General features: G+C 41.7%; 1 protein-coding gene across 2 annotated transcripts in view; it reads left to right on the top strand.

Annotated features, from left to right (window-relative positions):
* The window catches only part of CHD7 (chromodomain helicase DNA binding protein 7), a 137,199-nt gene that overhangs the window by 35,480 nt on the left and 78,598 nt on the right, over positions 1 to 23,121 (top strand). Inside the window, exon 2 of one of the 2 annotated variants that reach the window (XM_074146348.1) lies at positions 10,194 to 12,051. In XM_074146348.1, the coding sequence (XP_074002449.1) occupies positions 10,369 to 12,051 (1,683 nt within the window). In that variant the 5' untranslated portion in view covers positions 10,194 to 10,368. Of the gene's footprint in view, positions 1 to 10,193; positions 12,052 to 23,121 lie in introns of those variants that run through there. The other variant, XM_074146349.1, reaches the window with a different exon arrangement.

Below are 23,121 nucleotides of genomic sequence, written 5' to 3'. Positions count from 1 at the left end.
TGGAACTACCTACCATGAAACGGAACGAGTTTCCAAGTTTGTTTTCAGATGAGTAAAAATTTCCTTTCACATCTTTTTGACGAATGCATGCTGCTCTTGTATGTTCGTTGTCAATCTCTGAAAAGTTTGTGGAAAATTGAAGGTAGCTCAAGAACGCCTTGGGCGTAAAAGATTTTGTGGTGGGTGAACCTCAGCTGCTTCTACTGTTTGCAATAGCTTGAATGACTATGGCTCTGGGCACTGGGTCAGTAATTATCTTTGACTTGGAAACTGCTTCCAAGTTCTTCCCAATCCTTAACAGGAAGGGGGTTGAGATTGCATAGTTCTAAAACTTTAAATGACAAATTTTTCCCTGGAAGGCTTTTTTGTTTGCTTGTTTGAATGTAACTATGTGGGAGTCATTTTAGAAGTGCGTATCAGTTAAGCAACACGCTTAAAACATCCCAGTTAGTTTTCTTCTTTGTGAAGAAGAAACTGGAGACCCATTAAGTGTTTTGCACAAGAAAATTTGGTTCTCTTCCTTTTGAATCTCCCCTGCTTTTACAGAGGAAAAGCATTCCATCTCAGTCCTGCCTGGAAGGAAAAGCCACACTGCACACGATGCCTGATGAGGGTTGCACTCATCTGACAGTCCCCATTCCAATATGTAACTTCTGGCGCCGTTGCTTGTACTGTGTAGGCACCCTTTTTCCATATTGAAGTGAACTTGAACACAGCAGTTTGTTTACTCTTAAATATCTTAGCCTTATACAGTGGGAGCTGTTGAGAGCTCCGAACTCTTTTCCTTTTGGCATTCTCTGTTGCAGAGGACAGCTTGATACAGTCATTTATGTTGTGGTCTGTCTGAATAAGCACTGATCATCACTGTGAGCCAGGCATTATGTTAAAAACACCCAAAAATCAAACTTCATTTGTGCATGCAAGAGCCTGCTTCCATTCCACAGGCCAAGAAGGAAAACCACCTTTTGTTGCATATCCTTCTTCAAAAAAACAATAGGATGTTCAAGATGCATAACTTAGTTGAGCTTGTTTGTTTAACAAAATTAGGTAGTCCAACAAACAGTAATTGTGGAAGGTATTTTTGGTGTCTGTCCTGTATTTCAGCTGTCCCTCATATTCTCTGGGACACTATTTGGCCTCCTTAACGGTCCAGGCAGTAAATGAAGGTTACTGAGCTCTATTCACTCCATCTACTGCATTGTGTCCTGCAGTGTGCTGTCTTTCTCCGCAGCCCTCCCTCCCCAACCCTTTTTCTTTACGGTGGACTTTGTTAGTGAAACAATTTAACACTTTACTTTTAAATAGTCTATTGCATATGATAAAACACATCATTCTTCTGGTACTACAGGTCTTTTTTCTAACAAAGTTAAGATTTGTAAAATCCAATAGAATCATGTGTGATTTCATTTAAAATACCTTAGGAAACATTGATGTTATTTTTTTTCTAAAAAAGATAATTTGTAATCCTTTCCCGATGTAATATGTAATTATTTTTTTTTTTTCATTGCTGAAAGGTTCAAGACCGTATGCTTAAGTGTACTGGGCAAAAATTATCAATACTGGAAGCTAAGTCAGGTCTTAGGCTCAGATGTAGGATGATTGGTCTTGCCACATGTAAAAAGCGTAAGGGAGAACTACCATTTTGTTCCACAGTCCTGAAATATGTTCTCTTTAGTTCTGTGAAAACTCTGGCTTTTCACTTTGGATGTATAAGGTGTATTTATCTTCACAGAAATGAGTGTGGATATGTGGTTCCTGTACAAGTGCAGACTGTGATCTACCAGTATTTATGAAGAACACATGTACAGGAAAATGACTCTTAAGTACAAGTCATAAATTGAAATGATTATAGAATATACGTGGACAAATATACCATGTGTGGTATCGGTAGACTGTAATTTCATCAAGTGGTTTTTCAGACTTCATAAACTATGAATGAAACATGATTGTATTGGCCTTATAACAGGTAAAGTAAAATATAGGGTCTGGCTACTTTAAAGCGCTCATAATTCTAGAGCTGGAAATAGCCTTTTGGGATACGATTAAGTCTTAAAACCTGCCCGTGATTAAAAAAATACATTTCAGTGAAAAAAATCACATGTTCAGAAACCCTGGGAACCATTGAGTATCCACCTCATGAATTTTTACAGTTCCCAGCTTTCTGGGTGTAAACACCGCGAGCTACTTCCAGCGAAAGGAAGAGAAAAGGCTGCGTTTCACCTCGAGCTTCGTCACGTCTCCGGTTATTTTGTTGTTTACAACGTTGTGGGGCGGTTTTTGTTGGGGTGTTTTTTTTGTGTGTGTTTCGTTTTGTTTTGTTTTTTTTTGTGAGTTGGGCCGTGGCAGGGGCTTTGTTTACTCCAGGGGATGTGACAAACTGGAAGGGCCGCGGCCTGAGGCGGCCATGCGGGCCTGGCCAAGGCCCGACCCTCCCGCTCGCCGCGGCGACCTCTGCCCTTCTGTATCCTGTGACACTCGGCCTGTCTTTGTGCTCAAGTTTATTCATGATGGATACGTTTCCCTCCCAATCGCATGTGCCGGGAGCCCGGCGGAGCGAAGAGATAAATTATTTTCAGCTGCAGGCCTGGCAGGCCCGGGGCTGGGGGAGGAGGGCGGCCTGGAGCGGGGGGCCCCTCCGGACGGGGCGCAGCCTCCCTTTCCCCCACTCTGGAATATGAAAGGGGGGATGACTCTCGGCCTTTCAGATCCTTTTTAAATGCAAAAGAATGTAGGAAATTGCCAGATCAGTTGGTTAATCAGTGACAACTGCAGTAGGTGCACAAAAAGCACGGCCCTTAACAAGAGTAATCACTTGCGCGGGGTGTTTTTTCAGCGCCTCAGCGGGTCGCCGCTGGCCCCACCTCTTGAATCCCTGGGCCGGTTTAGTGTCAGCTTTATAAGAGAATGTAATTGCTGCGAGATTTCTTGGGGACTGATGGCAACAATATAAGTCTTCTCCCTGACACTGCCTTCCCCCCACCTCCCTTGGCCCTGCCGGGGCTTTTTGTTTGCCGGACCGGGGACATGGGCCGTGCTTGTCACCTTCAAACCTCCGCTCTTGTCGCCTTCAAACTTCATTTAGGCTTACGTCGAATGCCTCCCCCTTTCTAGAGCCATTTGCAAGATAACACCGCTATCAAATATTTTAAAAAGGTATTCCTGAAATATTTTTGTGGCTGCGGTTGTTTCTCTTGCTTATCTAGGGCTATTTTTAGATAAACCTCCTTCTCCTCACATCTGTATTTTAAACTTACGTTGGGAGAGAAGGGTGGTCGTATGACCAAAAAAGGCCTCTTAAAATTCCAGGCTGTGTAACACTAAGACTGAAGTGTTTCTGGCTTCGGCTTGGCCCCTCTCCTCCCACCTTGTGTTTGTGTTGTCCTTAAATGTAAAAAACATTTCTTTATTCCTCTGGTTACCTCATTAAAAGCCTCCTCCACGTACGTACTTCTAATAACTGGCTATAAACTTTCCCCTTTTTCTGCTGGACTGAAAAGAAAAGACGCGCTGAGGCATCTTATTTAATGCTGTAGTTGCTGACTTAAAATTAGCAGTGCCCCACGTTAGGGAAGGAGTTTGCAGCCCAGCTGGTGTGGCAAATGCCGAAGTCGTTTGCGAAGGGAGCGTATGATGTAACGATGAGGTTCGGTGGGTTTGCATCAGAGTACTCCTACGTGGTGCTGTTGTGGTCTCGTATCGGAGCTCCTGTGAACTTGAATGACGCAGGATATTGTTTCCAAATGTGTGGCACAGGCTGAACTCTAGCTGGTCATTCCTGCATCAGCTGCTTGACAGCAGCAAGCTGCCAAATATTCGAAGGCTGTTGTGCCCTCAGTTGCCTCTGTAAATGCCTGTTCTTTGCCAAAGTACATGATGCATTAAGGAAATAAAATACAATCTGGTTTCTACCTAAATATTGTATGGGAAACTCACAATTTCATGGATTTCTTGTGCGAAAAATGTTACTGAATAGCATTCATGGCTTTTAGCTGACTGCACGTATGCAAAAACTGACTTTTGAGGAAAGGCATGTGAGTTTTTTGCTGCCACCCCCCTTCTCCAATTTTTAGTTTAACATGAGATGCTGACTGCCTTAAATTTGTCACTAAAAATTTCTGTAAGGATGTGTTTCTCTAAGGAACTGAATTTTTCTATGATAGATGTGAAATTAAACTTTTCAGAAATGCTTATACCATATTTGCTGACTCTTCCCACTGAAGGCAGAAGTGCATGAGGTCATTCTTTTCATCCTTGCAAGTGTCGTCTCCCTTTCCTGGGGCGGGGGGGGGAACGGGATTCCTGCCATCCTTTGATCTGATACAAACTATACGGACTTAATTTTTAACACAGCTGTCTGTACTGTGTGAAGTGCATACTAGGAAAGCTTTTTCTATGAAGGGGGAAAAAAAGAAGTGTCTTTAGGCATTCAGATAACCAGGTTTCTTTGGAAGTTACAGTCAGAAATGGTGTTGCAGTCACTGTACAGATCTGCTCTTCTGTTTTGACTAATTTATATGCAGGAGGAACGTACTGTGCATGAGGAGTTGTCTGTGACAGCCATGAGAACTAAGCATTAAACACGCAGGAGTCTAGGCGTGCTTCCCACGGACGCGGTCAGGCACTTGCATAACTGTCCTGGCATCAGCAGCGCTGTTAGCTCAGGAGGTAAATGAGCTGAAAGGTAGAAGTCTCATCAGCTGTTTTCCCCAGTTTGAATGTCTTGGCATGACTTTTGCTGTGCTCTCAGGGTGTTACAAGTGTTTATGAAGTTTTTGGTGAATGTTTTCCTCCACCTTTGTTCACAAAAAAAGAATGTGACTTTAATTGCTGTCATTTATGTCATGTACTTCCATGCAGCAAATGCTTAAATTACTACCCCTAACAGCCAGCAGGAGCTTAGCAGTTTTGAAAAGCAGTTTAAATACGCAATGTTTAAATGCAGATTTAGTAGCCTAACGTTTAATCCTACATTTTGAGGCTCCAGTCTCAAAATGACCTTTGGCATGGCTTTGGTTTTTAGCATGAGAGGTCTTTTTAGCCTAGTTCTTCAAAATAGCACGTATGTGCAGTGTTTATTGTATTCTGTTGAAGGTGCATAGTTCCATTATATGAGTAACTGTTTTGTTTGTGCCTGTCACGTACTTGAGTTTTATCTGAGTTACCAACTGATAGTTGTAAAAATATCAACTCTGCACGACACACCTCAAAGCTTGAAGCAGTCAGTAGTAGCTGCCTTCTCACATTCTGGTTATTCAGTTTACTTGCTGCATGGCCATCAAGAAATGCTGCTAAATCTCTTTATAAAGGGAATGATAGCTGAATCAAGGAACCTGTTGATGTATAAAAAGTTCTTCTGAGCGGCAGAATGTGAGGATGGCATTGTGGAGGGCATGTGCATCTGTGTGCTGACCTTGCTGCTTCCTGGTCTTGACTGCCTGGATCTGCTGCTTTGGGACCAAGGCTAATGAAGTTCAGGTTTCAGCATTTGCAGCCCTAGACTGGGTTATGTGTATGCAGCAGCCAGTTTTGTTCCACTCATAAAAGTGGGAAGCTGCCCAAGGCTACTGAGTCCACGTAGCTCTGAAATATTAAGTTGAGCAATGGTTAACTACTACTTAAATTTGAGATCTAGCTGTTCAGGACTGGAATGTTGCAGACTGGAGTAAATGTACGCTTTGTCTGTTGAGACAACAGGGTTGTTAAGCAATTGACTGTGTCCTGGTAGTTGGGATCATACCATTGCTTTGAACAGAGATAGGTTGACCTGGCAGTCTTAAGGAAATACAGTCATCGACTCTTTAGTTCAGTCTTGTTGGTGCAGTCATTTCATGTTCAGGAGCAGAAAAGCTATAGAATTTTATAGCAGAATCTGTATAGTTAGTTTAAGATTATTTTTTTTTTTAAAGTTCACTATCTCTTCATACATTCACACTTTTACTCAGCAATCCACCTTTCTAAGGGTTCAGATATTCTCTCCTTTGTGCCTGGAAAATAGTCACTGCTTCATGAATTTCTGTTGGTTTTAACTTACGGGACAGTAGAAAAGACGATGCACAAACTCGTATTTTTAAAATGTTTAATTGAAAAAAAGAAAAATTTAACCTGTGTTCCTCATGGTCAGTCTTGCTGTTGGTATGTCTGCTTTTGTGGGGAAGTGAGCAGTGCGCTTTGTGAATATTTTACCTAGAATTGTTGCTTGATGCAGGTCCTACCTTTGTGTGTGGGCACTCTTTTTGTTTTTACTTTTTTTGGATCAGCCTTGAAGCAGAGAAAATGCATTGCTTGTAGTGAAAGAAGCAAAGAATGGATTACAACTTAAAATAAGGCTGTGACTCTAATGACTTGCTTTAACTATCTAGAAGGCACCTATCCTGTTAGCAGAGAAGGTTGAGAGCTTATTAGGTAATTCCAGTATTTATTTTGATCAGGCTGTAGTTGCTACTGTCTTTCATTCTTCAACGTGTTGCTGTTCGTCATATATCACATCAGAGGTGTGACTTTCATTTGGGGAAGCAGAAGGAGGTTTGGTGAGAGCACAACTGACTCTAAAGGGCTGTGGTCATTACATTTAAGGCCAAATTTAAAACTGAAGAAATATTACTACAATTTCAAGACATCTTCTCAAACACGTTCTCATGCCGTGTTTCAGACCTAATAGCTTTAGCATCAACAGTTCAAACATTAAATCTATTCACACTTCAGGTAAAAATGCAGAACTAAAATCATAAATAGTAGCAAACGGTGTTTTTGCTCTTAATTTAGATGATGGATTTGTTTGCATACAAACTGCATAATAAATTTAGAGGTTACTTTTCTTTTGGAAGGGCATGTGCTCAGGAAGCTGGGTGAGTGCTAGGTTCCGTAGCACGTCCCCTTCATTGTAAGGGGCAGTCCCTAGCCCAAACCTGCAAATTGGGATGTAGTCAGCTGGGCAGAAAAATTAAACAGAAGCCCTTACCTTATTTTAATTTGGTTTTCTAGGTATAGTAGCAGGGTCTAACTACTGTTAGCTATGTTGACTGTTATCGGTGGCTGATTCTGGCCTGAATTTTACTGGAAGCCTCTCAGCTGAAAACCAGTAAACGAAGTAGTATGGTTCAAATGCACACTTGATGCTTGTAACCTTGTTTTTGGAGATTCTCTGTTAGCTTGTCTGTAACAGCGAAGAGAGGAGTTCTGTGTAGATTTTAGTTATTTTTATTGTAAGGTTTTGTTAGTGCTTCAAGAGAGTAGAGCATGCTTGTCTTCAGAAATGGTTCTTTTAGTAGGCATGATTTATGTAATAAAATGAGTGAAAATTCTTACCTGTTCATAGTTCTGTGGCTGTTAACAGGTTAGCTGAGGGGTGAGGTCCGCTACTTGGCTGGAGTTTGGTATTGCCCAGAGTACGTCGGTGGTTGAGAGGTAACCGTATCTGTGCTCTGTGCTTTTTAGCATTTGCAAGCAAAGAGACTGTTCTGTTAGATGGAGACTCTCAGTACACACTTATGCACACTGCCAGCAGGAGCTGGCAAAGCTGGACATCGGCGGAGGTAGCAGTGTCAGAACTCCTCCAGCAATCTTGAATCACTGGAGGGATCTTTACCAGGTGACATGGTTTAACCCCAGCAGGCGAATTTTAGTACCGTGCAGCTGCTCGCTCACTCTCCCCATGTCGGGATGCGGGAAAGAATCGGAATACTAAAACTGAGAAAACTTGTGGGTTGAGATAAAGACAGTTTAACAAGTAAAACAAAAGCCGCATGCACAAGGAAAGCAAAACAAGGAATTCATTCACTGCTTCCCATCAGCAGGCAGGTGTTCAGCCATCTCCAGGAAAGCAGGGCTCCGTCACACGTAACAGTTACTTGGGAAGACAAACACCATCACTCTGAACATCCCCCCTTCCTTCTTTCTCTAGCTTTATATGCTGAGCATGACATCAAATGGTATGGAATATCCCTGTGGTCAGTTGGGGTCAGCTGTCCCAGCTGTGTCGCTTCCCCATTTTTTGTGCACCGCCAGCTTACTTGATCACAGAATCTTCTTCTTAGTTGGAAGGGACCTTTGAGATCATTGAGTCCAACCAACAAAAAAACCCCAACAAAACAAAACAAAAAAAACCCCCAAAACCAAACCAAAACAAACACCCACAACCACACATCACACCCACCCACAAACAGACACAAACCAACAATCCCAGGCACTAGAGCATGCCCTGAAGTGCCATGTCTACACGTTTCTTAAATACCTCCAGGGATGGCGACTCCACCACCTCCCTGGGCAGGCTGTTCCAGTGCCTGACCACTCTCTCAGTAAAGTAATTCTTCCTAATACCTAATCTAAACCTCCCCTGCCGCAACTTCAGACCATTTCCTCTGGTCCTGTCATTATTCCCTTGGGAGAAGAGGCCAACACCCACCTCTCTACACCTTCCTTTCAGGTAGTTGTAGAGGGCAGTGAGGTCCCCCTCAGCCTCCTCTTCTCCAAACTAAACATGCCCAGTTCCCTCAGACTCTTCTCATATGACATGTTCTCTAATGATGGTATGGAAGTGCAAGGAGCAGAAAAGGCCTTGACTTCTTAGCAGCAACCAAAACCACCAGTGCACTATCAACACCATTCTCATCCCAAATCCAGAACATAGAACTATACCAGCTGCTAGTAAAAAAGTCAACTCTATCCCAGCTGAAACCATGACACCACGACAGAGCAGTCTGCTTGTTTTGGTGAAGGAGGCTCATTCTCCCCTTGTTTTTGGAAATCCCTTATGCTGCGCTTTAATAAACTGATCGAGGTGGTAAATATTACAGATGGTTTCTGCTTAATAAAGAAAATGAAATCAAAATAAATAGTTATTAGAAATATGAAGATGGCTCATAGGAATATTCCCCCAAGTGATTTAGAAATATAAGTGTTAATATCCCAGCCAAGCACTAAAGAGATTTAAGAGCGTGGTTTTAAAGGTGACATTCAAATGCTATTTTAAGAGGAGTGATAAATGCTTGTGCTTTTCCTCTTGCCCTCTGCTTTATGCTGTAGAAGGTCCTCTTGACAATGGCTACAAGAAGTGTAATAAATGTGCTGATACTTTCTATCTAAAACTTCTCTGGGACAAATTGCCTTCAGTTAAAATAGTCTGGCCTGGCATTTTGCATCCAAAGTGACTGGAAGCATCCCTCCTCTGCAAAATGCAAGATGTGAAAGTACAAACTTGTAAATCTTCTTTTCTTTGATCGCTGATTAAGGGCACGTTGGGGTCTGCAAGTACAGTTGCTACTAAATTACGGCAGAGATGCAAAAATAGCTGGTTTTATTTGCTACGTGGATGGGCTTCCTTGACTATTGTCTTAAAGTTTATTTTGAGATATAAGACATAGCATTTAAAATTGTGATCTTGAAAAGGAAAGACAGCATTAGACTAGTTTTGTTCATAATTCACAGATCCAAACAAAATCTTTCGAGTTGTTCTGGGGAGAGGACAGGGGACACATTTCAGAATTGAATGAAGCTTTTGAATTTAATTTTCTTGCACAAATTGAGCATGTAGTTTTGCTTAAATGGGAAGAAGCGCCGTGTCTTTCAGTTTACAACGTCATTAAATTAAGATAAATTGTGTGTTTAAAACATATTTTTTTTTTTTCGTTGTAAATGCTAAGTCTTGGCATTTGATATGTTTTAGAGGGTCATCCCTGTGTCCGTTTGGAAAAAATCTGTTGTCCCTGTAACAAACTTTAGTCTGTCATAGGACTTGGTGCTTCTGCTTGCTCATCTGATTACGCAGCTCAAGGGAATAAGGTTAAGGACATGCTGTTGGTAACTAGAGAGTTTTCAGGGCTTTAGTTCGGCAGATGGGCTGCTTGGCTATATTCATACATCTGCCTACCTGCTGTGGCAGCTGCTGCTGCTGCATGTTGTGTTCTTTTGTTCTATTCCACCCAAGAAAGGAGCACTAGGAAGTGTAGTGAATGGATTAATTTAAGGTTAAGGCTAGTATTTTGCTTGCTTCCTAACTCTCTATCATAATAAAGCTTCTGGTAAAGCTAATGAATCCTTCATAAAGTGAAATAGATTTATAAGGTGTATTTCAAGGGCTGAAACTAGCTAGCATTGTCTTAAAAACAGTCAAGTACGTTTTCTCTATATTGCCTGACTTTATTTATTTCAATATCTTTCTCTCTCTCTCTCTCTCTCCCTTCCCCCGCTTTTTCTAGGAGCAGTAACCAGACTTTGCCTGACACTGCATGGTCCAAAAGAATTAAGGAAATATGGAATGACATGAAGGAGATTAGTTGAGGATTAAAGGCTTTGAGGACAAAACACCTCGCCGAGGTGAAGCACAGACTAGCGTTCTAGTTGTAGCTCCGAGGAGCTGTGTGCTGAAAAACGATGGCAGATCCAGGAATGATGAGTCTGTTTGGAGAAGATGGGAATATTTTCAGTGAAGGGTTGGAAGGTCTTGGAGAATGTGGATATCCTGAAAATACAGTAAATCCTATGGGGCAGCAAATGCCCATGGATCAAGGATTTCCCTCTTTACAGTCATCTCTTCATCATCCCCCTGCAAATCAAAACCAAGCCAAGTTGACCCATTTTGATCACTATAATCAATACGAACAGCAGAAAATGCACCTGATGGATCAGCCGAACAGGATGATAAGCAATGCGCCTGGGAATGGTATCGCGTCTCCTCATTCGCAGTATCACAACCCTCCAGTTCCTCAGGTTCCTCACGGCAGTGGTGCTGGTGGTCAGATGGGAGTCTATCCCAGCATGCAGAACGAAAGGCACGGGCAACCCTTCGTAGACAGTGGCTCCATGTGGGGACCACGGGCAGTCCAAGTGCCAGACCAGATAAGAGCACCGTACCAGCAGCAACAGCAGCAGCAGCCCCAACCGACACAGCCGCCACAGGCGCCCTCCGGACCCCCTGGGCAGGGCCATCCTCAGCACATGCAGCAGATGGGAAACTACATGGCTCGTGGGGATTTTTCAATGCAGCAGCACAGTCAGTCGCAGCAGCAGAGGATGAACCAGTTTTCTCAAGGCCAAGAAGGCCTCAATCAGGGAAACCCTTTCATTGCCACCTCAGGACCTGGCCACTTGTCTCATGTGCCCCAGCAGAATCCCAGTATGGCACCTTCGTTGCGACACTCAGTCCAGCAATTTCACCACCATCCCCCCACTGCTCTCCATGGAGAATCAGTAGCCCACAGTCCCAGATTCTCCCCTAATCCTCCCCAGCAGGGTGCTGTTAGGCCGCAAACACTTAATTTTAGTTCTCGGAGCCAGACGGTACCCTCACCTACTATAAACAACTCAGGGCAGTATTCTCGATATCCTTACAGTAACCTTAATCAGGGATTAGTTAATAATACAGGGATGAATCAGAATTTAGGCCTTACAAATAACACTCCAATGAATCAATCTGTACCAAGATACCCAAATGCTGTCGGATTTCCATCAAACAGTGGTCAAGGACTAATGCACCAGCAGCCCATCCACCCTAGTGGCTCACTTAACCAAATGAACACACAAACTATGCACCCTTCACAGCCTCAGGGAACTTATGCCTCTCCACCTCCCATGTCACCTATGAAAGCAATGAGTAATCCAGCAGGTACACCTCCTCCGCAGGTTAGACCTGGGAGTGCTGGAATACCAATGGAAGTTGGCAGTTATCCAAATATACCCCATCCTCAGCCGTCACACCAGCCCCCTGGTGCCATGGGAATTGGACAAAGGAATATGGGCCCCCGAAACATGCAACAGAATCGTCCGTTTATGGGTATGTCTTCAACACCCCGGGAGATGGGTGGGCACATGAGACCAAATGGTTGTCCAGGTGTTGGCCTTGCAGATCCACAAGCAATACAAGAGCGACTAATATCTGGCCAGCAGCTTCCTAGTCAACAGCAGTCTTTTCAACAGCAAATGCCAACCTGTCCTCCCATGCAGCCTCATCCAGGGATACATCATCAGTCTTCACCGCCCCCGCATCCTCATCATCAGCCTTGGGCACAGCTTCACCAGTCACCACAAAACACACCACAAAAAGTGCCTGTCCTTCAGGTAAGCTACTTCTAATGTTTTAATTTACTGTAAATGTGTTTCAGGATACAAAAGAACTATGGTTTCAAAATAGTTGCTCCTGTTTGACTCCCTTGTTTGTTACTGGCTAGGTGGCTTTCTTGGTGCACAGGAGCTGGAGGTAAAATGAGGTTCAGGTAGCTTGCTAATGTCCTTACAGTAATTTTTACAGGATAACATTATGGATAGACCAAAATGTGATACAGCAACAGGACAAGCTGAATACCTGCGCTTTTTTGGTGTTGGTTCCTTTGAGGGGGAAATGGAAAGCATGTGTGTGAGGGTTGTCATTTAAACTATTAATTTTCATATTTGCAACTTGGAGAAAGAAGTACGTGTTATACTGTGTTTGTTTTGGGCAAACCGAGGGTTTTCTTTAAATCCTAAGGGAATGTTGTGTGGTTTTAAGTTAAAGCTGAAATTTTTGCATGTGAAAAAATTTCCAGGATGGACTTCTTCAGCACTAAGTAATGCAGCTGAGAAGTGATGGAACAACAGTTTATGCAAGGAGAAGACAGCAGATGTGAATCATAGTCTGAAATCAAATTTTCTGAGGCTTAAATGAAATCTCAAATAGGATAGAAGTTTTATTTTACTGAGGCTCTGATCTGCCGTGTTTTGATGAAAATATATTGCTTCCGTGTTATTTTTCAATTAAAAGCTAAAAGTGTTAAAACACCTTGATCCTCTGTAGCTTGGCAGGTTTGCATACATGCTAGTATGTTAAGTTTCAGCTGAAAAAGTGTCTTTTGGGATCTTTCTGTTTACCACTGCTTCCTTCTGAAGTGGCTCTATCAGTCATCGTTCAAGAGGTTTTGGTACTGAATGAATAGGTGGTCAAAATATCAGAGGTTTAATTTTTATTTTTATTTTTTTTTAAAACCAGTCAGTAATTGATGCCAAGTAGCTCTGCCCATAAATATTTGGAGACAATTGTTGGAATGCAGTCATAATGATACGATGCTACAATAAGCTTAATAAATCATAAAAACAGCTGTCCCAGCCCGTGTCCCAGGCCTGTGCGGAAAGCAGCTGCTCAGCAGTCCCCTCCGCTGCTGCCTGCCGGCTGCTTCTGTTAGCCGCTCCGCACAGCGTGAGGTGGGTCTGGGAATCAGATGTATGGGCTGCAGAGAGGCAGCTGACAAGGAGTGGTAGATGGAGCAGCTCAGCAGCTGGGAGAGGCTTCCACATTCCCTGTGGAAGAGAGGAGGAGGGGAGCGCTGGAGGTGCCCTAGGGTGGGGAAGCCCTGGGAAGAGAGGTCAGGGACTAAGCTGGGCAAGGGGAAGGACACTGTCTTTCTGGGGCGAGGGAGGAGGAATCTCTCCTCTTGAACTCTTGAAGTGGCAAAAAAAAATAACTTCAAGATGGTCTTTCTTTCCCCTGCCCTCCTGAAAATTGGTGTGAAATTTTATCCCTGTCTTGACCCTTCCTCTCCCCCCACTGTGACACACCGCCACAACCTCCATGCACAGGCTTTGTTTGGAGAACCTAAATTACAGTTCTCGCACACACATGGAGTTGTGTGTTCCTTCTTGAGAGAGCAGCTCTTGAGAGTGCCTCTTCTGTTACTGACTGTGCGGGTAAGGGTGAAAAAGGAGAGAACTCAAGACTATATGAAAAACCCCAAGCAAATGAGCAGATGTTTGGAGAGGGGGTTATAACAGCATGGAGAAATCGATACAGACATACTGGGGATCAGAAAAAAGTGGGGTTTTTACCGTCAAGATGATGGCTGACACATCTAGCTGAAAAAAATTGACAGAAAATTGTAGGAATGGTAATGAAGATTTTAAGACAGTAAAGGAACAAAAACCAGTGCCACCGGGATTTTTCACAACTAGTGATGGTGGGGGTGTGGGAAGGGAAGGTTTGAGATCAACTCTACCCTAAAGCTGTAGTGTTCTTCACTGGCACTAATTCCTTATTTTCATCCAGTAAGTTTTTTTTTTTTTTTTTTTTTGGCAACAAGACATGGTTTGGGAGGAAAAGGTTTACTTGTAGAATGAACCGGCTTGTTAGATGTTCTTGGGGTGTTCATTTCCCTCTAATCAGTGAGGAGGTAAAATGCAGGTAATTCAACCCTTAAATGAGCTATGTGACCTATTACAGAGTTCTGAACTGCAGATGAGTAGCATGAACAAAGGTAAGTGCTTGGAACTAAATAATTGGAGGAAAACCGCATGGTAACTCACGTTATTTGATTAAAATCAGTAATTCAAACAGTTGTTGCTAGCCAAGTAACTTCTCTGTTAGACTACTTATGTTCCGTTTTTATTTGGTAAAAGTTACTGTTAACATACCTTCCCATTAAGTAATTAGTTTGAGACCTGACTGTAGTAATGAAACTCTTTGACAGGCAGGCATTTCCCCCTTGAAAACTGTTTGGGTGAAATAAATATTGTTCAAGTCAATGAAAACTCAGCTCCTCCCCACCCCTTGGGGGAAACATGCAGATGTGCGAAACCCCTGCTCTTAAGACTGACATAACAGAATTTGTAGCTCTGCTGCCTTGTCGTGGTTTTCCCTTCGTGTCAGTTGGCAGAATACTCTTCACTGAAGAACAGTTATTTAAATGGCTGGTTTGTTTTTATTTGTATAAAATGAATCAACAAAATGAATATAGTCAGTGAAATGGAAATCACTATGTACTTTTAAATCAACAGAAGCCATCTTAGTAATTATTTTTCAGTGATTTGAAGTTAGCCTTATCATGGGAAGGCTGTAATACTTGTGGTTAACCAAATTACTGTTTTGTTTTTAGATATGTTGGAAGGAAAGTGAAGTTCTTTTGCTTTTAACTTGAAAGAAATTGCCGTGTCGATTGTGGGGCTTGTTATTTCTTTTTTTTTTTTATGTGTGCAAAACTGCAAATTATTCTGGCTGGGAGATAGAGCTGATGATTGACAATTCAGCTGGTTTAGGTTAATAGCTGAAAACTAGACATGGTTATTAGGAGCTTTTTAGCAGTGAGTTGCTGGCTTCAGCGGGGTTGGATAGACTCATAAGAACCACCATAGCGTTGGGGCATTCAGTCCGTGTGCTTAGTTCTTCAAGCCCTTTTTGAAATGTTCTTCAGTGAAAGCTTTTGGGAGAGCTCGGTGGCTGTGGGTAGGATGGTGGGTTCTGCTGTGGCTGGGTAATTGGCCAAGGTGCAAAGCAGAGGGTAGAAGCAGCTTGTTTCTTTTCACACTGGAGTCATCTGAGATGGCTTGGTGAGCTTGTGCTCTTCAAAATACTCATAAATTATCTGGAAAAGAGTGAAAAGTCAGATGGCAAAGTTTGCTGCTGCTGTGAACATACTCAAAGCTGAGTTGGATTGGGGGTTGGACTAGATGATCTCCAGAGGTCCCTTCCAACTCCATATCATTCTGTGAGTGCCAGGTGCGGGTATGGTGAAGAGCCTAACAATAATAAAATTAAATAATTAGAAATACAACCAGGAGTGTCAGTCACTTGGCCGTAGGCTGTGTAGGTCAAGTGAAATGGCAGACAAAATGGCAAGCAAAAACCTCTCTTTAGGATCAGGGTCTTGGTGTTAGATGGCGATCTGAAAATGTGCTATGGCAGTCAAAGAAACGAAATGGTAGGAATTGTTGGGGAAGTAGTAGAGAGCAAAACAAAGGTTGTTATCATGTCGCTACATGTATGCGTGGTATGCCAATGTGGCAAGTGCTGTGCAGCTCTGGGTCCCTTCCTCAGGCCTCAGAAAAGAGTAGCACTTGAAGAAGCACAGAGGGAGGCGTTTTAGGAGGGGAGGGAAGGGAAAGAGAGAGATGGTGAAAGCCTCTAAAATTCTGACTGATAATGGGTGCGTGAAGAACATGAATGTGAAATAAAGGGTTGTTTGTCACCTGTTTTTGTCCCCTTGAATTATTTTAGGGTATTCAGCAAATTATCAGGTGGTGAGCTCAGAACCACACGCAAAGATGCTGATCTCCGAGATGTTGTGCAGAAAAATGCATCATCGCTTGATAAACATGAAGGCACCACATTTGCCTCAGCAGATCTGTGCCATAAATAAGAAGTGGCTGAGTGTTTGTTATTGAGGTGCATCTACCGTGTGTCCAGTTCTTTTACCCTTCCACAGACTTTATCAGACATGGATGTCAGGTTAGAGAGGCCTCTGGGGGTCTGATGCCGTGCAGTTGCTCTTATGTATTGTTATTTTCAGAGAACTTGCTTAGTGGTAGGGCGAGTGTAGGAGTTTTCTCCGCCAAGAATAGGCAATCCTGGGTGTGTTGTTACACAGAACTTCTTATTTACCCACAGCTACTGTGTGGGCTGAAGTTTTGAGTCCTGTTGATTAATCATGTTCCACAAATGTGATCTACGTTATTTATAGTCAAACATAAGAATATTTAAATGACAAACAGTTACGGTATAGCCTCCATGCTCGACTAAAAGGTAGAGCTCCCTGTTGGGCAGTGGCAGTGTCAAAGGGTGTTGGGTTGGGGTGTCCAGCTTCTTGTGGGGAAGGAATTAATTTTGTCTGTGTTACCGGTTCACTGCTGGGTTTACTCCGCTACCCTTACTATCTCTGGGCATGTGACTTTGCTTTAAATCGTAACTCGTAGCTGTGTTTGGTATGAACACATTCTTTTGACGTTTCCTGCCCTCCCTTGCAGGGAAAGAGGCAGGGAAAGTCCTGCTGAGTCACCGGCTGGGTCACCCCATCACAGACTCTTCCTGCATTTTCAAACCCTGTGTTGCTGCCTCAGTTTAATTTATGCTTGGATATACCTGAATGGAGAGGCATATTAAAGAAAAGTGCTGTCAGCTGGAGTGGTTTGACGCAATATTCTAACCCAGCAGAGGGTGCGTGTTAAGTCAGTCACTGCTGGCACAGTAAAATGAAGTTGCCTTTCTCCTGGGTGTTTAATGGTTTTAATGCCCAAGAGCAGTAAGAAGAGACCAACTTCTCACTTACCTCCTTACTGTCTTTGCATAACCGATTATCTTTCAATGTGTGTCCTATAATTTTAATCTGGTAAGAAATGATATAATTTCAAATGGTTAGGATTTTCCCCATAAATTAATATTCATAAACAATGTCCAACAGCTCTAGAGAGAACTGCTCGCATTTTCGTCCCTTGAGTGTTTAGCTTTTTGTCTGTTTTCCTGTGAATAAGTAGAAAAACTCCAGATTTTTTTAAAACTTGTAAACACTATTGGGTATTTTTTGTTTTGATAGAGGCCATTTCACATGACTTCTAGCTGGTTTTTTGGGGTACTGTATGTACTGCATGTTCAGCAAAATGTCATGGCTGCTCCTGGAAAGTGTAGTTTCCCTTTTCAGGTTGTTCATAGACCAGCAAACTGATGTATGTTGGCAAGATTGTTGAAGGTGCTAGATTAAACGGAATTAAAAAAAAAAACCAACACACTAATGCTGAAGCTTGATTACAATGTTATATTATTTTTATATATAGACATGCATACTGTTTAAAGCTACCTTGGGTTAAAACTATTTGAAGTTATTTCACCTCTGTGGAGTAGAATAGTCTGTTATGCTGATAACCTGATCCATCTGTGAGCTAGTTCTCATGCAGGTCTCTCAAAGGGTATAATAATTAATATAACATGTTTTGTCCAACAAAAAAAATCATGTTCTAAAACTCCTCAGATATAATCTAGTCTAACAGTTAATATTTAACATATCCAAAGGCTTATTTCTTCTTTACCCTTGAGAAGGCTATATGTTCTTTTGTAAATAAGGGGTTGCAGTGAATAGGCCTTTGTGCCGGAGACTTGTGGTTTTGTGGTGGTTTTGCTATGGATTTTTTTGGTCTTTTTTACTGTTCAGGAGGTACAGGCAACTTGAAGAATACTTCTTCCCTCAAGTGCCATGATTTGACTGTGATTAAAATAATTTGTGCCATTAAATTATCTGCGTTGGAGTTTTGGTTAAAGCCAGTTTGCAGCATTAGGATAAAAACACAGGCCTGCATCAGTATACTGATTTTTGTAGGTTTAAGAGTTACAGGACTTGTTCTTCAGCATGAATATGTTGAAAGTTCCTATGTTTTGTTAGTGACCTGAATGTGTTTTTTCTTGAAACCATTGGCATTATCTGAGAAATCACCTAACTAGAAACACTTTTAAATTTAATGTTGCTGTTCAGTACTTCAGTGCAGTATTCTTATCTGCTGATGGTCACTTCCAGTAGGATTTGGCAACCATCTTATTTTTCCATGACTGAACACATTCTCCTATTTTATATTTATTTGAACAAATTTAAATTTGTTGTTTCAGAGAAGCTTTATTTCATGACTGAAAGCCGATAGCCTAATATCAACTCTCATGTCTATATCGTCAGCCTGCATAACTGACAAGGATGGAAAATTGGGGCAAATGAAAGGAGAAATGCTTGATTATTTATTTTACATTTATTTTTTTATTTCTTTAAACAATCTTAATAAGGAATAAGCTGCAGGCGAAGCAATAATTTCCTGCCTTTTTATTATGGATCCTCTTTCTGGTTTTCCATCCTGCTCTTTCATGTGGAATTTGAGGCATCCATTTGTTTTAAACTAATTTGCCTTTGCTTGTATCTTGAATGCAAGTGTCACAAACTTACATAAGCGTCCTTTTTTTTTTTTTTTTTTTTTTTTTCCTCTGGGGAGACTGTATGTCTTCAGTTCCCACTACGATGGGACACCGTCATATTGAAGTTCAGTTTTTAACTTTGGTCTGCAGAGGGTTTTTCCCCTCAGTTCAGTGAACTAGTGCTTTTCACTTTTGACTTTTCAAATTTGAGTTATAATGAGAGAACTGATAATCAAACTATTACGAAGCTACCACCGGAATGGTATTTTTAAAAAGGTTCAGGACTTGCCTGAACAACGTATTAGAATGGATTTATGTGCCCCTCCCTTTCCTTTATTCTCTTTGAGAGCTTTCCTTTCTAGGCATCAATATTCTTTTACTTGTATGGATATACATTATACAGGGGCATATATTATACAAGTGGTAATGTGGCCTGGATTTTGGGAACAAATTGCTTGGTGTTTTCTTTAGAGATGTCGTCTCTAAATATTTGGTGCCTTCTTTCCTCAACAGAGTTGTAAAGTTTGGTAGCTAAGGAGCGAGATTAACACCCTTGAATGTTTCACGGTGATTAAAGCGTCTGGTTGTCCAGATCTTTCTTTTGAAAAATTCCCAAATTTGCTGGTGTGGCTTAAAGATGATGAAGCAGTTTCTGGCTTAAAGATGATGAAGCAGTTTCTGGCTTAAAGATGGTGAAGCAGTTTCTCGGGAGGTGGTGGGAGCATGAGCAGGAAGAGGTGATCTGGGAGGGGGCAGCCAAAGGCTGAGCTGATGGAGCAGTGCTGAGCAGTGGGAACAGAGAGGAAATGGCCAACATCTGTGTTAAAATGGAGACAGAGAAGCTGAGGGAGTCGCCCCACCTTTCCTTTGCCGGCTGCTTGAGTCACCTCATGAGCCCTGCCCAGAGGCAGCCATTTGGCACTGTGGTGCCCGTTACTGCTCCACAGGCTGCTTCAGGGTGCACCTTCATCTCACCATGCTGTCTCTTGCCCTTCTCTGGGCGGACAGTCCACTGGCAGCTTCCCAGCATCCTTGTGTGAACTCAATATCTAATTGCTTAAAAAAAATAATCCCTGCAAATAAAGGTGGCTGAGGTCTGGGATACCAAACCTTAGCTCCTTCCTTGCATCACCACGCCCGCTGGTTTGGTGAACCGGCTTATCTGGCCAGCTTGCTTCTGGCCAGGTCACGTTCCCAGCGTCACTCCACTGCGTGACCACAAGATCACCCAAGCTGGTGGTGTGAGAGCTGGAATGCTGGGTGAGGGAAGATGGGGACTGCCTCTTCCTCTGGCAGTGCCCTCTCAAGGCCCTTTAATACCCTTACACAGCTCAAGTTTCTGTAGCACTTGCCCTCAGTAACCAGCCCTTGAGGCCTCCCTCAAATTTTGATAAATTAAAACTTTCATTTGGAGTCAAAGCTTTGTCTTGTTTTACTGAATTAGTGGCAAACAGGTCACTTTTCAGCTTCTCCCAAATTTTTTTTAACTCTCACCTTGTGTTCCTTTTTTCACACAAATATAAATGACTGATTTGATTTCAGAGGTGTGTTTTCTTCTTTAGAAAAGAAGGACTTTCTTCCTCTTCCAACTGAAGTATTTGCAGCTCTTTTGTCATTGAAGAGATGAAAGAACATCCCCTTTCTAGCAAAGGAAACTTGGCACAATTTCATTAGATGTGCGTCATGTGCATTGAAATGAGAGAAGATGCCTCCAATAACTGTCAATTAATTGTTTTCCTTGAGCACTGAATGGGATTTTTGTCTTCAACATAGAGAATCGTTTAAAAGCATGAAAAGTTAGAAATAAAACTCAGATTAATTTCTTAGTCTTCTTTATGAGGAAAGAGAGCCGAGAAATAGGATGGCTTAGTGATCCCAGTGTGGATCAGTTTGATGTACAAACTCTGGAAGCAGCGTTCTTTCTGATTTTACTGACCTTGATATATCACCTATTTAGGTAGCATTTTCTCAGTTACTGGGCCATGTTGGTAATAGCGTTCCCCTTTACGAAGAGGAACATACAGATGATGGGCACAAAGATTGTTATTTATTGAAAACCCAAATTCATAAAACTCCCAATTCCAATTCTCTTGCTTTAGAGCGCATCTCAAGAAGATGGAGATGACCAGTCTTAACAGTTCAATGCAGGAAATCCCACTTCTTGCATATGAATTTGGTCATTGTAGAGATTGACCTGAGAGTTGTGCAGTTACACAAGTTGTGGAAGAAAACGAGTGTATCTCTCTCTGATCTTCCACTGTCGGGTTGGGAGGAATCTTTGTTCCTTTGCTTCTGTTTTTCTATCACCTGTTCAACCCTGAATCGGTACTGAGCGTCCCGGGTTCCTCCAGTATATTTATTGTGTTAGCCAAACTTAGGAGACAGCGGCTTGTATATTTTGCACTGAAATTGAGAACTCCTGGGTGTGGGTTTTTACTGCATGGGGTGCTGCTGTAGAAATTAAATGTCAAGAAATATTAACTTCTGGAGAATATTACTAACCTTTTAGTTTTGGAAAGTTACAAGCATTTGTCTTCAAGAGTGCAACACTTATTCTTCAGTATACAGCACCAAATGTATCTTTGCTATGTTGATGTAACATGTTGTAGGGGAGTGCTGAAGTTTAATCTTTCACTTTTTAATATTTTGTTAAATATAAACTCTTGTTATTTTGATCGGAGAGGAAATTTTCATATGTAATACAAGAGTTTTCAAAAGGAATGTATACCCACCTACAATAGACTTTTCTTGAAACAGACTGAATGACTTCAACAGTTGAATCAAAAAAACATTAGTCAATATTAACTGTGCTAATTAAATCGTGGTTTATTACGTCTATGTAACTCGCAACCAAAGGAACATAATGACCACAGTAACTAAGAAGTTAATACTTCTGTAGATTTTTTGGATTTAGTGTTCCTGTAAGAAAAGAGAGAGAGGGCTCAAAACAAGCTTCATAACAAACTTCCTCATATCTAGTATTCAATATGAACTCTGTTTTTTCCACTCTCCTTCTACGTCTCCTTTCTTTCCAGATGGCCCTCCATCCACTTGCATTCTGGTACTTCCTATCTTTTTTGGCCCTGCAAGACTCTGATAACTGTGATAATACTGTAATTTTCCTTACACGTGAATGCTGAAATGATAAGAAGTGCTTTATTTTATTTTTGGAAGAAATCTTTCTGTACCAGCCAATTGTTGCTAAATATAATGGGAGGCTTATAATATACAGTGCGTGTTTGAATTTAAAGTGACACCTTACCATAAAAAGTTGACCTTGCAGTTTATTTGTACGACTATATGTTGAATATATAGTCATTAAAATTAGTCTAAAAATTTGGGCTTTATAGTAGTTATTCATATCTCACTCAGTTTGTTAATGGGATATTGCACATGTTTACTGGGGCAAGCATCGTCAGTTGTGGAAATAGAGATACACGCCTATGATATTGGAAGACTAATCAGTTCTTAACTCTTTCTCCCCGCTAGCCTCCTTTGAAATATATCAGGAAAACTTGTTGAAAACCAGGTGATTGTGTGACTAGGGCATTAGACAGGGGTTCAGGTTGTTAACCAGTAGTTTCGTGTTTGTATTGCTGTCGGGTGTGCTCGAGAGGTGCTCTGCAGCAGGGGCGAGCAGGGTTCCCTGCAGCGCTGTACAGCAACACCTAGAAATGTAGCTCAGAAACTGTTACTGGCAGTGGTGGGTAAGCTACTTATAAAGGGTCGCTTTAGACACAGCTCTCTGGTTGTAATATTACAATATAATACAAAATTTAGACCTGATATTGCTGTAGGCACGTCTGATTTAAGAGCTGTGTATAGGGATTTTTACTTTTTACTATGGATTGTGTAAAGAACGGCCAGAGGTAGGATACTAAAGATAAGGTATTTAATGTTTTATAGAACAATGTTAATCCAACTGGTTGGAGACCTGAAGTATGATTTAGATATTAAAATTACGAGGTACCTTAATTGGTACTGCTAAATGAGGTGTTGGTCCACAGAAAAGGAAGTGTGAGGTTTTTGGTTGGGTTTTTTTATTTCTTTCTTTTTTTTCCTCCCCTCCAGTTTTAATGACACTTTCTGATTTAATTCTTAGTTTAGTTCAGTTATTAGAGGAGCTGGGAAAAAGCCTACCTGTGACATGTCACAACTACATATTGGATAACATATTCAAAGGCTTTTTTTATTTGTTGCTGTGACTATAGACCTAGAGCTTGAGAAGTATCTCGGACTCTGACATAAATGGATCTTGGGCAGCATATATAACATCAAAGGATTTTTAACAACTCCGTGATTTCGAGCCTACTTTGTCATGCTGAAGTTAATAAAATACTGCAATGGAAAGGCCATTTGGAGAACTGCTGTCTTTCCACCCCAGGAGAAAAATATAGTTGATACTGATGATCTCTTTTGGTTTTGTGTGTCACGTGTATCCATTAAGATTTCTTGTGAGTTGGTGGTTTCAACCTGTGGTCTGTATAACTCTGAAGTCCCCTGTG

The sequence above is a fragment of the Numenius arquata genome, chromosome 4, assembly GCF_964106895.1.
Source record: "Numenius arquata chromosome 4, bNumArq3.hap1.1, whole genome shotgun sequence".
NCBI lineage: Eukaryota > Metazoa > Chordata > Aves > Charadriiformes > Scolopacidae > Numenius > Numenius arquata.
This window is presented reverse-complemented; position numbering and strand designations above follow the sequence as displayed.